The sequence below is a fragment of the Balaenoptera physalus genome (genome assembly GCF_965194825.1).
Source record: "Balaenoptera physalus genome assembly, chromosome: 2".
Taxonomy (NCBI): domain Eukaryota; kingdom Metazoa; phylum Chordata; class Mammalia; order Artiodactyla; family Balaenopteridae; genus Balaenoptera; species Balaenoptera physalus.
Window position 1 is genome coordinate 162,322,105 of NC_138883.1, and position 14,735 is coordinate 162,336,839.

The 14,735-nt window shown below is 45.1% G+C and overlaps 1 protein-coding gene across 25 annotated transcripts in view; it reads left to right on the plus strand.

Annotated features, from left to right (window-relative positions):
• Positions 1–14,735, plus strand: part of PARD3 (par-3 family cell polarity regulator) — a 627,365-nt gene that overhangs the window by 417,777 nt on the left and 194,853 nt on the right. For 22 of the 25 annotated variants that reach the window (XM_082449617.1, XM_082449635.1, XM_082449621.1 and 19 more), the window contains one exon: positions 3,877–4,108. In XM_082449617.1, coding sequence (XP_082305743.1) covers positions 3,877–4,108 — 232 coding nt within the window. Of the gene's footprint in view, positions 1–3,876; positions 4,109–8,684; positions 8,822–14,735 lie in introns of those variants that run through there. The other 3 variants (XM_082449628.1, XM_082449630.1, XM_082449629.1) reach the window with 1 other exon arrangement.

Sequence of the window (14,735 nt, forward strand, 5' to 3'; positions counted from 1 at the left end):
TGTGAAGGCGCTGCCTTTATTCTGTGACGGAGCCAAGAGCAGACATATGTCCCATGTGCTTCTCCCAAAACTATTAGGCAGAAAACTAGCAGAATCGCTACTGATCTTTCCATTCATGATTTATGATAATGGTCCCTGTGGAAGACGAAGTGTTTTACATGTATTGAGCTCGTTTTTTTTGTTTATAGTTTCAGACATTGTAGGGGGCCAGGCAAGCCACTGGATGATAATGTAGAGCACAAACAATAATAGCATAAAACTCTACCAGAAACTGATGAGAGCTTAACCAAGCACAGTGGCCTTCCTGGGGTTACTGTTACCGGGGTGTGGCGTGTGTTGTCAGGCTTCATTAGAGGGGCGTAGACATTGTTCTGAAGCTAGAGGATGGTGATACGCAGAGGTTGGATAAAAGTTTGTCTGGTTGGGATAAAGTCACGAGTCAGGCTCACCAGTAGTCTTCCAGGTAAACAGCCATTTACGGGCAGCCGCTGGCCGCTCAGCAGTCCTCATTTTAGAAGTTTAGGGAATGGGAAACGGACCTGTGATCGTATCATATGAGAAGTGCAATAATAAAAGTTTGTACAGAGCGCTATGGACGGATAGGTAAAAGGAGTTTTGTCTGCGAGACTTTTAGAATAATCACCAGCATCCATTTATCTAACTTGAGTGTACCAATAGACACACCTAGGTTTTGTAGTTCCCGGGAACTTTTGAGAACTGTTTTATCCTGATTTGGTCCATTACCTCAAAGTTGAGGCCACACCCATTTCCCATAATGTGGAAGCCATGGTTTACCATCAGTTAGAGCACAGCCAAGTTCAAGGGTGTTTTCAGACAAGATGCTCCAACCCTGCATAAGCTATATTTACATTTTCTTGGGGAACGCCCCTTGAAGAGGCTACACAGCAAGCCACCCGGGCCAGGAGTCTTTCCCTGCTCTCTGTGCACCACACAAAAATGACAGCCTTAACTCAGCATTTATTTGTAAGGCTATGGATTTTCACTAGCAATGCCCATCTGAAAACTGTAACTGGCTTTCTTTAACAAACCCGCACAATTCCTTTTCCATATGAACTGACAGAGAGGAAAAGAAGCAACTTTTTAAAAAGCTGCCTCGTCTCTTGCAAGAGGAGAGTGGCTTCCAGTTAAGATACCCCAGTGCAGAGGGAGGCCAGCCTTTCTGCTCACGCCTGTGGTTGGGAGCCGGTCCTCGAGTCCCTGTGCACAGTTGATCGAGCTTCTGGAATGATTTCCTCAGTAGCAGGTACAAGTCACGGTGCTGAATGACTACAGGACTGACAGTGGGTTTCTTGAGATGCAGTGCTGGCTGCTGGAATGATCTTCTGGGCAGACCGTGGAGTGACTGGATGATAGATGACCAACATCCATGCTGTATGAAGCGTGGAATTGAGCATTCACAGAGTCGATCAAAGAAATGCATGAAGGTCTGGCTGAGGTACAATTGTACCAGAATATAATGGTAGAGAGAGCCCCACACTGGTGGTGTGCTGGCCCCACATCTCTGCTTCCTCAGCAAGAAATGGAAGAAGTTGGTCTAAATGACTTCCAAAGTACCTTCCGGATTTAGACACAGTGGTATTTTTACTCTTTGGCTGTACCCAGGGCCTGACCTGCTGGGATGGGATATATGTTGGCTCATGTTTTTAATCAAGTGTGAAAACAAAAGAATTCTACACTTTTTCTGTTATTATGTTAAATAATTGGCACTTTTTAAAAAACTGAATTACTTGGTTATGGTTGTGCCATCATTTGATAGTATCTTTTACGATCTGTGAGGGTTTAATAGCAGAACACTAAGATACTAAGATTGTTTTTTTAATTTAATTTTTATTTTACATTAGAGTATAGTTGATTTACAATGTTGTGTTAGTTTCAGGTGTATGGCAAATTGATTCAGTTATACATATACATATATCCGTTCTTTTTTAGATTCTTTTCCCATATAGGCTGTTACAGAGTATTGAGCAGAGTTCCGTGGTCCCTGTTGATTATGTTTTATTTTTATTTTATTTTATTTTATATATTTATTTATTTATTTATTTATTTTTGACTGTGTTGGGTCTTCGTTGTTGCACGCGGGCTTTCTCTAGTTGCAGCGAGCGGGGGCTACCCTTCGTTGCGGTGCACGGGCTTCTCATTTTGCTGGCTTCTCTTGTTGTGGAGCACGGGCTCTAGGCGCACAGGCTTCAGTAGTTGTGGCTCGTGGGCTCAGCAGTTTTGGCTTGTGGGCTCTAGAGCACAGGCTCAGTAGTTGTGGCTCGTGGGCTCAGCAGTTTTGGCTTGTGGGCTCTAGAGCACAGGCTCAGTAGTTGTGGCTTGCGGGCTCTAGAGCACAGGCTCAGTAGTTGTGGCGCATGGGCTTAGTTGCTCCACGCATGTGGGATCTTCCCGGATCAGGGCTCGAACCTGTGTCCCTTACATTGGCAGGCAAATTCTTAACCACTGCACCACCAGGGAAGCCCTGATTATCTGTTTTATATATAGTAGTGTGTGTATGTTAATCCCAAATGCCTGATTTATCCCTCCCCCTGCCTTTCCCCCTTGGTAACCATAAGTTTGTTTTCCAAGTCTGTGAGTCTGTTTCTGTTTTGTAAATAAATTGATACTAGGATTGTTTTAACTGGTCTTATTATACTCTTGATTCTGTGTATTACTAACTCAAGTGCTGGTGGAGAGGCAAGACTGAATTTCTTTTGAAGATATATTAATTTGATCTAGAGGTCAGTTCTTTGTGAAAGATTTCTAACTGTCTTATATATTTCTCTGTTAGAAGAAGTGGAAAAACACTGATTCATACTTTATTTGTTGATGCAGGGGGAAGATGACCTCAGATTTCAAGGGGTAATCTGGAACCCCAATAATTCTTATTATCAATATATTTGGAAGAAGAGCTTAGGCAGCTAATCTGGAAAAAGATTTATGAGAATGGCTGTTGATGTGTGCATCTATTGCTTGTTAATATAGAAATTCCTAAAGTTCTTTTGTAGGTAGAAACCTACTCTAGTTACTTGTCATTCTTTCAAATGCAAAAAGTTGGGGGTATGCACTTGGACCATATGCTTACTAAGTGTTGCCTCAAAGGATGGAATATCATTATCACTAAGCAGAGCTTTTATCTGCAAAGTTCAAAGGAGTGTGAGGCTGTGGATTTATGCCTTCGCGTCTCCATCCACCTCTGTTCACCTGCCATTGTGTCGACCGACATGCAAAATTATTTTGGATTAGAACATATAGGAGCGTTGGCTTATGACGTTGGCCTTTTAATGACAATATAAGGAAAAGTTAGGCTGTGAAGATCCAGTCTTCTCTATGCAGAAATCACAAAGGGTCATACATATTTGGGAGGCTGAGGAAAGGAGTCTTGTGCTGACATTGGTGTGCTTACTAGGGAGTGGTGCAATTGAACAAATTCATCAGGGGCCGGGGTGGAGCTACATCACCCTTACCCAAGAGCAAAGGAAGCTCTTGGCGAGGGGCTGCTTGTCTTCATTTCGCCAGTGTGGTACACAGGACCCTTGGGGTTGGCTGTGTGATGAGGGCTTGCTTATCCCCCCAGCAGTACAGGCTCTATATCAATGCGAGAGAATCCGTCCGGCCCGGGAGCCAGATTACTGTTACTATTACTATTACCGTTACTCTCTTACTGTTGGCCCGTCATCTTCACGCAGGAGTACACATGTGCATAGTAACCATCCACATCACGCGTTCATTCTAATTCTACTCAGAAGTAAACAGCCTTGCAGGCCTAGTTGGAAACGTAGGAAAGAAAACCCTCACACGACTTCAGCCTCCTTATTTTTGTCCCTTTGGTTCCCTGTGTTCCTTATGTTTTTTGTGTGTTTGTTTCCTTCCAAGTGGAAGAAGACACGGAAGAAAGTTCAAGATCAGGGAGAGAGTCTGTCTCCACAGCCAGCGACCAGCCTTCCCACTCTCTGGAGAGACAGATGAATGGAAACCAAGAGAGAGGCGAGAAGACCGATCGGAGGAAGGAGAAAACGGGGAAAGAGAAGAAGAAAGACAGAGACAAGGAGAAGGAGAAGATGAAAGCCAAGAAGGGGAAGCTGAGGGGCCTGGGAGACATGTTCAGGTAGGTGCTGCCAGCCAGGGCCAGCCGGCCCCCCGTGTGAGTGCCAGGCCAGTGCAAGCACAGCTTTGACGACCTTGTCTTTGAGGTCAGTGGAGATTCTTCTCTAGTTCCCAGGCTTCGCTGCTGTGTTTTTACTTTCTTAAGGATTGCACTTGAACTATTTCAGACCCTTTTAAAGAGCCTGAAAGATGCTATCTTGCCAACCATGTAAATAACTGTGGAGAGGAAGGAGGGCCAGAGACAAAGGGCCCTCACAGCCGTGTTTGTTCTTTTGTGCGTGTGAACAATTGTTCATTGTTGAAGTTGAGCATCAAGCCCAAGTTAGTGGTAGCATATAAAGGTTCATTAATAACAAGTCTAATAAGAAAAAATGTTACAAATAGAGCTTCAATTAAGCTGTGTTGATTAATGTACTACTTATTACTTCAGTCGGTAAAGATTTCATTAAATGCAGTCTCTGGCTGTTTCCTGACAGTTGTTTTTGTACCCCTAAATTATACTCTAGGATTACTTAGCATATCATTTTTTTACAAATCATGGCTGCACAATAAAAGTGACAAGTCGTTCAGAAGTTGCTCTGAAACTCTCCCATAAACGTTCATCGGAGGTGATTTATAATATTCAGGTATTTAATGTTAAATATAAAGATTGCTTGATTGTTCCATAAATTAAACCCCTAAACATATCAAGATGATGGTTTAAAATTGAAAACAGATGGCCTAGCCCCTTGACTCTTCAAAAAGTAGTTATCCTGCATTATGAATCCCTTCCTTTTAGCTTTTTTTTAATTGCAAAATGTGAACAAGAGTTTTTATTTTCATAGAATTTCCTGATTTATGGTCCTGAGGTTGACCTCAATAACTCAGGGAGTTATAGATAAGTCAAGGCCATGAAGTCGAGGACTCAGGCCCAGCCTGCAGGCTACACACATACCAGATGTGTCCTGTGGATGTCTGGCTAAGTCAAGTGCATGGAATAAGTAAACTACAGACGCAGATCACACAGAGCCTGGCCCATTGGCAATATCAGCTTTAATTTAAATACGGTCGCATTTCTATCTTCAGTGCTTCAGAACACTGAGATCTGCATCCTTTCACACCAGAGTTTTTCTTGTTTATATACCGCTCCTCCTGGATGCATTTGCAGTCAGATCATCTTTCATCATTATATTCCGTGTCCAGGAACACTTACGGATGGAATTGCGCTAACTGCCACTTTATTTCAGTTTCTGTGTTAGGCAGAGGGCTTCTCACTCTATATATGCAAACTGACAGCTCGTAATCAGGCACCTACATAATGCACAGAAATAAGGCTGTTGTCTATCAATTAACATTGAAGGAATTTGCACCCCTGTTTTCTTTAAATCAGAGAATATGAAGTAAGAGGAAACCTCCCCTAGGATATACACATCCCGCCTGGAGCCCAGCCTCACTTCCAGGTGCCCCCCTCCCCCCCCCCAGGGAAGTCTTCCTGAAGGCTATTGGCTTGTAGGTTTCCTTCATTGGCCAACATTTATCTGATGGATTCAGTGCTCTGTTCTTCTCATTGAATAAAAAAGTAAGCAAACTTCTAGATTGTTTATAATTATTTTAGAAATTATACATTATTTTAATTATACATTATTTTTTCTGTAGCTTGGGACTCCAGAGTAAGAGAGGCTTTATGGTAGAGTTTTCTTTTTGGGGCCAGAGGAGTGGTGAGTGTGGGGACCATGGGGAAATATATATATATTGTTTCAAAGGGACCCTGAATGCAACCCAACCCAGCCCCGTTTTTACTAAAAGTTCTGTAAAACACTGTATGATGTTTTCTCTAGATCAAATTCTATAGATTATACCTCTAACCCGTAGTGAAAGCCAGCTTTGTGATGAAGAAGTTGACCCATTTGTAACTTCAAAGGCCTGAGTATTCTTAAAAATCAACTTCTGTGTTTAAGTGCAGGGGCTGAAGGTATTTTCTAAAAACTGAGCTCACAGTCTCCCAGTGTTTAAGAATGGCTACTGAGAAAATCATGGGTGTCCACACTTTTCTGGGACCAATTTGCTGGAGTCAGCCCGTGCTGGCTTGTGAGGGTCAATTGTTCAATTTTTAGAAATTTTGCCAATTGATTGTTAAACCGAGCCATTATTAAAAATTAGATAAGTTCTATAAAAATCAAAGGTAATTAATAACTCAAAGCTCATCACTTCCTGATTATTTTATTACATTTCACTATGATCTCTGCTTTTGAGGTTATTTACGCCCACTGTATTGGCACGGTGCTGCTACCACACGCTGGTAGCTTAAAATCAGCCGTGTTGGGGGGTACTTATACCCCAGGAAGTGTATGAATTCCACAGAACAGGGCTTTTTCTTCCAGGAGGGCCACACACCACCACATGGAGAATGCAAAGATATCCTAACAGGTTGCAGTATCTTGTCTAGTTGCCTTGAACGTGGCCGTCTTCTCTCTGGTTTCCCTTTGGGAAATGGTTGAAGCTTGCTGAATATTCCTCCTTGAAAAGAAGTTGAGAATCCTTTATTAGACTAACAGAAGCTTTTTGTTTGGTTGTCTATTGCCTCTAACTCCTTCACAGCATTATGAAACGTCCTTAGTATTTGAGAAGACTCTTAAAGCATTGTTAGACTTTTCAAAACCTTTTTTACTACCTTCCATACCTACTGGATCTAATTATTTGAGACTAATAGACTTGCAGGTTGATTCTTTTATGTTTCCTTTTTTTTTTTTTTTAATTAACAGAGGGGAATATAGTAAGATTTAAAAATTAGTCTCTTCCTTCCTCTTTGTTCTTTTGAGGAGAATAGGATGTGATTCCCTTAGCAGTGTTGCTTTAAAATACCTTAATCAAAACGTGTATGTGCATATAATTTCTTAGAGCACTTTGTAAGAAGATTCAAGTATAGCTTCCCAACGTAGGCCCGAAGTACAAAGCAGGGGGGTGTGTGTGTGTGTGTGTGTGTGTGTGTGTGTGTGTTGGGGGGTGTTGTTTTGATTTGTTTCTGTTTTTTGGTTCAGTTATAACGGAAAGAAGAAGGTAAGGGTAAGGGGCATTAGATGTTGGGAGTTTAGCTTTTGAGGCATGTGAGCTTTTTCCCTTTAGCCTTTTGAGGGAATAATAATATGGTTTCCTTCAAAAAACAGGCTCGCAGGCTCTGCTCCCCACCATCTCCCTCCCCTTGACCCCAAAACACACACACTCTATTCCCACCCCTGTAAGTTGTCTGTGATTTTGTTTACATTTGATGAGGGCCACATAGATGTACCATATCTCAAAAACTGTACCAGAGGAAACCACGGTACCTTGAGTCGGTATTTTTATTTGTTGGTCTATACAGACGACATGGTTTTCTACTTCGTGCATTGAATGGTAGTCACCAAAACAATTTAATTATTGATAAACAGCTCTAGGAAAGAATGTTGGGAGTCACATGAATCACTCCTCTGTTTATAAATTATGAAGTATATGAAGTGCAAAAGCTGCCTTAATGCCAGTTTTAAATCACAAATTTAAATCTACAAGGAATCAAATGACAAATGTAAAGTGTCCCGTGTTTGTATGGATTTCTCCTTGTATGTACTACATCTTCTTTTGCCCCTAAGGCGCTCCCATTGCCTTAATTAAAATGACTTTGGATCTGAGAAGGCTGAGTTTCTCTACTAAAAAGGTAAACTTGACTTTGTTGATGTGATCGTTCTGTGTGAAAAGTGCAGGGCAGCATGAGGGTCTGAAATGTGGAGCCTTTGTATATGTCTGATTCTTGGATGCATGGCTATTCAAATTTAATACTATAAAATGTTTCTGAGAATTCTGCAATTGTATGAAATTGTCACCAAAGAGGGAACTGAGTCCGTGCTTTAGAAGGAGAGAGATCTGTTGTTTAATGTTTGAAATGCATCCGTTTTTAAAGGAAGGCAATAGCATTGTTAAGCAGCGTGTTTTTGTGTGAGTCTCCAAAATGAAATAATCAATAAGATAATAAACTCCCTTATTTAGGACAATATTCTCAGATAGTAAGCATTTAAAATTATGTATTCCCCTTTTTTTCAGCCCTTGAATAAGTGTAATTCGATGCTACTTTGCCTGAAAAATTAGAATCATTTTCTTTTGAATGTCATGAAATTGCCTCCCATCTGTAACGGAAGGTTCCTGGACGTGACCCCACTCACGCCTCAGGTGCTTTGTGTGGTGCTGTGACACATGATGGCTGAGGGCCTGTCGCCCCCTGGACCACTAAAGCAAAAGCCATGTTGCACTGTTACCGTTAAAACTGAATCCTCCAGTTACATTGAAAATGATTCCCTGGGTCCCTACAGCATGGTTTTATTCAGTTCTGTACGAGGAAAAGGATAATTTAGTTTGAAAGCTTGTCTGGTTGAAATCAGATATACGGCTGTCTTTCCCTTTTTAGAATATAATCGTCTTCAGAACGCAGTGAACACGATCAGATTTTAAAACTCGATGTCCTAGTTTGGCTCGCACCTTGTAGGCTTTTGAGAAAATAACAAACACGCGTCTCGGTTGCCTCCCTTACCTGTGCTCACTAACCGTGTGTCTGTACCGTGTTTCTCGTTTAGCCTGGCCAAACTGAAGCCCGAGAAGAGATGAGCAACAAACGAGAGTCCAAATGTCTTGAGAAGCACATATTGCACAGTTCTGTTTTTTGTTTTTGTTTTTGTTTTTTTAAACAAACAATAAATTTACTTTCAATGAATTCTTAGTGGCTGTTGACAGATTTTGTTTACGACATCAGCAGTTTTGATGGTTTCGTAACACCCACGATAATCGCTTTGGGACTTTCTGTTCTTGATGTCAAGCTTGGGGGTTTACTGCTTGACAAGGCAGAGAAGTGTTTTTTCCTCTCTTTTCTTGGCCCGTTTTCCTAGTGGAAAACCAGAGTTCTCACTGCTGGTGTATTCAGAACTCACCCGCCCACACCCATCGGCGTGAGGATGGGTGCTTTGAGAGTGCGCAATGTACCGGGTTGGTTTTGTTGTGCGACATGGCAGCTGGGGACACAGGCAGGTAGGGGAACAGTCTGTGGGCGATGAGGTGTGTGGTTTGGGATAGTCACCCATCCATCGATGGACCAATGGGCCAGTGTGAAAAGGACTTTTTGGCAAAGGTTCTTCCCTTGATGGGTTACACTGTTTAGACAAAAAACTGGGGTGGGGGGGCTGAGAAAATAGATATCTTTGCTCAGGGATGGCTGAACCAACAAGTTCTTCCAGGGTGAAAAAGTAGGGAGACGTTGGCAAATAATGATCCTGAGGTTGCTGGGACCCCAGGGAGTGAGAGTGCACACTCTTTTATAAAAACGTTTCTGGAAAGAGCTGCCAGGTGTTGTCATCACAGGTGTGAAAGCTTGTGCAGGTGGATCTCAGACCGTCCGTCCTTTAGAGCAAAGCCTTCATCCACAACCCCTTCATGCTTCGTGGCCCCCTGGGATTTCAGAGAAACTGTAGAGTTAGCTCTATTTCCTGAGAATGGTAGAATTGCATGCCGATCAAAGAGAAATGTGATGATGAAGAGGAAAACCATGTCATAAGTGGTATTACGGTACTGGGATGGGAGCCTGTGAGAAGGATTCACCTCCGCTCTGATCTGGTAGCAGTTGGCAGCCCTACCCTCGCGCCCTCCCCGGCTGAGCGAACCCTCCAATGCTGCCGGACGGAAGCACACAGAACAGTGTCAATTTGCTCACGTCAGAAATACCAGGACGTGTGGATTTTTGCCTCGGGCCCAATTGCCCTGTGGATTAATGTGACCGGTTTCTCGTTGGCAGAATTGAATGACATCCAGTGCAGCCTGCTGGTGATTCAGGGGACGCAGTTAAAATAAATGTGGAGAAAAATTAGGCCTACCTAATGAAACACAAGAGCAGTACTTTGTCATGAGAAAGAAGGAGCTGGAAGAGAGCGGTTTTGCATACTTTGATTTGTTTTCTTGTTTGTCACCTGGACAGAGAACCGGTCCTGTATATAAGTACACCTATTGGGAGGTTTCCTTGGAATAAGTTCTGAATTTGTAAATCCGATACTTAGTATATGCTTCTTTTAATTTGAAAGGAAACAGGTTCCCGTTTTTAACAGAGGAAAGTAAGTGCCGGACCGACCTCTTAGCAAAGATGAGTCCTAGGGCAGCTGATAGCATCCTTGGCGAGGATTCTTCTAGCTGCAGCAAAGAGCCTCTGACATCTCCAGCGTGGAAACTGACGGCAGAGGGAGCCGAGGGGCGCCGAGCGTGACGGCCGGGCCTTGCTAAGACCTTTTCTGACGTTCTTTAACGCTGCTTTTCCAGAGACCCGCGGCCTGAATACAGAATGCAAGTGTCAAGGATGACACCTACTTTATAGTCTCTGTAAAGCAAACCTTTTCGTAAAAGAAATTTTTGACAGTTCTGAGATGCTAAGTCAATTTCAGTACCAGGCTGTGTAGAAAATGGCATCTTTTTTCTGCAGTTGATGTGAAAATTGAAGGCTAGTGACTATTCACTCCTTACTAACACAGTGTAAATAAATACCACACACTGTTGAAAACTGCACTAGAGGACAAGCTTGGCTAATGACATTTACCACAGCATAGATTGGCAATATTCTTTCTGAATGTTATTTGTTACCATTAGAGACTCTCTCTATATCTTTTACATTGAACATCGTGGATCAAGTACATGCTATTCCTAAATGGATTTTTGTCAAGCCACAAAGTATTATATAAAAGTAACTGTTTGATCCTTTCCAACAGTCTTTTAAAGAATTCACTGGGGGAGTGACCTCTTACATAATTGAGCGTTGGATGGTTTTCTTCTGACCTATGTTTAATAATGGCCAATTTAGAAACAAGAGACTAAAACTGGGTTAGATTTCCTATCATAGTGAAATAACCTATGGTCTCCTGTTAACCTTTCTGCTTACATTTTTTTTTCTTTTTAGGGCGGATGAGCCACCCATGCATTAAGCTCAGGCCAGTCCCCCAAAACGGTCTGATCCTTTCTTACTTAGGCCGGGACGTTGCTGCAGCAATTCTTTCTTCTTTCTCCTGCACCCTGATGCTGGCCCTTCCCTCCTGGATCATCTACTCTGTCCTACCCTCCATCTTAGAGAAAAGTCTGTCTTACCCTACCTCCCCTTCCAAGTACTCCCTCATTTTCCCATTTCCTCCTTTCTCCTTTGGCAAGCCCTGGGATCAGTTTCTATCTGCTGCCTCCATTTTCCTGTTCTCTCTTAAACTCCCTTCAAGGAAGCCTTCGCCCCCCTTGGTTCCCTAAAGCCTGTTTTCATCCGGCCACCAGTGGCCTCTCCTGCTGCATCTTCCTGCCGTATTCGCACCCTCTCCTCGGTCCGCGGGACCCTTCGGCGTGTGGATTCCTGCTCCTCTCTGAGATCGCCCTGCCGGGGTCGCCTTTCTCCCTGCCCACCGCGTCACTGTCTCCTTTGCCACTGCTGGTCCTGCGCTATCCTTCAGATATTGGAGTGCTCCAAGCTCGGGCCTCAGTCTCCGTCTGTTTTCCTCTATTCTGCAACACAGAACGTTTGCATTCTTAGGAAAGAGAGCCTCGGGGCTCTAAAGACAGCGTGCTGGCACATGACTCCCAAATTCACATCCCCCGCTTGGGCAGCTTCTTTGAACTCTAGATCAGCAGAGGCTGCCTCTTCCCAGGCGCCTGAAACCTAACGTGTGCTCCCCACATGGCTCAGGCGTTTCTCCAGATTGTTCCTCTCCATCTTCCTTTCTCACGTAATGGCAGCTCTGTTCTTTCAGTTGGTTAGATCCAAAAGCTGGCAGTAGTCCTTGATTCCTATTTTTCCTTATACCCCGCATTTAATCTGTTAGGTACAGAAGCAGAGGCCCATTTGATCTGTTTTTGACACATCTCTGTAATCGTCATACTTTTCAGCATCCCCAGCCCCTCCTGGATTTGGGCAGTAGTCTCCCAGCTACACCCCCTGCTCCTGCCCTTGCTTCTCTTCTGTATATTCTGAACTTCGCAGCTAGAGTCACGGCACGTCCCTCCTCTCAACCCCCAGTTGGCTTCCAGGTCTCTCAGAGTGAAGGAGGAAATCCTGAGTCTCCCATTGGATGCTACAGGATCCACCCCTCCCCCCAGTCCCTCGGACCTCATTTTTTCTACTCTTTCCTCTGCTGACTTCACCCCGACTACCCCGGCCTCTCTTCCCTGAACTGCCAGGCCCACTTGAGCCTTGGACCTCACCCATCCCTCTACCAAAATAATCTTTTCTCAGACGGTCACGGCCGGGTTCACTCTTGGACATTTAACATCTTCACTCAAGTGTCAGCTTTCAGGGGGCTTGTCCAGCACCGCAAACTGTTCTCTCTCCCACGGGACACTTCCTGCCCCACTTCTTGGCATTCTTTTTCTCCTTTGCACTTACCACCCCCTAAGACATGATCCATCCCACTTACCTGGTTTAATAAAATGTCAACAGTGTCAGGGACTGTTACCCCCTTTTCCCTGCTGCATCCTGTGCAGACTGCCTGGTGCGTCGTCAGTGCCCAGGGAACATACCAGATGCCTGCTAGCCCGGATCCCCCAGCCCCGCAGTGCAGAACTGCCGGCGGTGCCTGCAACGAGGCCCGCCCAGAGCAGCATCAGCGATGACCCAAGGAAGCCCGTGTGAACGCGTTCCAGGCCTCCCGGCCTCCGGGTTAGGACGCTGAGGTGGAAGTCTGTGCCCTTAGCCCTGAGGGTGCATGGCAGGCCCTGGGAGCCTGGCAGAGACGCAGCATCGCAGGCCCCACCCCAGATCTTCTGACATCAGAATCTATGCTTATCAGCCCTGGGGAGCCCCGTGCATGCTACTGGTGGAGAGGCCGTCCCTCCTGCGGCTCCCAGAGTTTGCCCACGGCATCCCCCTCCCTGCCCGCGGTGGAAACAGGCTTGGGAATCGTCCTGCCGGGCCGCCTTTCCTTCCCTCGGTCCCATCGCCACTTCCCGACCAGAGTTTCTTCAGCTTCCGTCAGACCACAGCCCCGAACCCTTGTCTCAGGATTGGCTTCTGATGAAACCCAGACTAAGATAATGTGTTTGTTGCGTGAACAGATACAGAAAATCCATAAAATTGCTAGAGTAGGTGGTGACGGTGCACGTGAGGAATTTCTACCTGGAGTGGTTTTGCGTGTTATGAGCAGTGACTGAACCAGGGCAGGGCTGCTTGTTCCCGCCTTTGGGAGGTGAAATCACTTCCCGAGTTGGCCTGTGACTGAGGGGATGGTCCCCAGGGAGCAAGTCTTTTCATGCTCCCAGAGCACATCATGTTCTTTGGTTTGTTGTGGAAGTGACTGTTTTCTCTGCTCTTAGTAGTCATAAATGATTTAAGGATTTTCTATTCCATCAGACTTGCAAAAAAGGTGATACAGTTTCCAAGTTAAGTCCTCCTGTCAGGCAGGCCCCAACCTTCAGGCTGGGGGTTGTAGGGTTGAGGGGTTATAGGTTCAAACAAGGAGTAAGTGTTAAGATTGCCCTATGGATGTCTTCCTAAGCCTCAAATGTCAGGCTCTGGGCGATGGCGTAAGATCCTGTCCCTAAAAGAAGTCAGAGCCTTGGTTTTACTCTTCACAATTCTCTGAACAGCTGCCTCAGAGAGAATTACCTGGTGGCTGGCCTCCCCCTTCTGGGGGCCACGCCCACCAGGTTTAGTTTACAGACTGCCCCACCCCTAGGTGGCGCTCTGGAGCTTTCCCCTTTTCCCTCCTGGCCCCACGGGGCCTGGAATGGTCCTGACCAGTGTGAGGTGTGGCTTGACCAAGATGGGGACATCTCACCTCCTTCGTTTCTCCTTCCACAACGTCTGTAATGTTTATAATTTATCTTTCACCTGTATTGAAAACAGCATCTCTCTGTTTCTCACGATCTTTTGGTTTATGTTACAATTCCAGTCCTTAAACAAAGAAACTAAAGGAACAACTTTACATTCTCTGTCCACACAAAGGAACAGAGACTTTGAACTGAACTGACACAAACTAACTGGAAAATATCCCCACTTTCTCTCTGTCTCAGCTCTTCCAGTTAATTTAGAGGGCTGTCCATCCGAGACCACTTCTTGGCCCTCCTTTCTGATTTTGGGGGTGATGGGCTGGTGGGTACAACTTTAAAGAGAAGAGCATCCTCTGGGTGGCGTGCGTCCACTAGCCAGGAGCAGTCACTGAGCGCTGGGGCCGGGGGACAGGCTGCCCAGAGCACTATTCTCAATACTCCTTTAAATCCTCAGAATCACCTTGTCAGGTAGGTGCTCTTTTTAGCCCCATTTTATGGATGAAGAAACTAAACCCACAGGTTGGGAGAGGTGAACTAGTTACAGAGGCCACCCAGTGGGTGAGGGCGGGGCCACTGGGTTCGAAGGCCTGTCCCCCTTTAGGGGCAGGTTTCCACGCCTCTGCTGGACCACCCGGCCTCCTCAACCTTTCCCTGTGGTTTCTGCTGCCCCAGCCCCATGTGGGAGCTGCGACGGCTGTGAAGGTCATCATGTGAAGTGGCCGCTGCTGCTGCGTGCTCTGAAAATGTAGACCCCCGCAGCTAGCCGGGAAGCGTGGAACTCAGTACCTTTGGAACCTGGCTTTTGTTCCTATTTGATTTCTGAAGCTTCTCCTGTCTGTGGTCCTCTCTCTCTC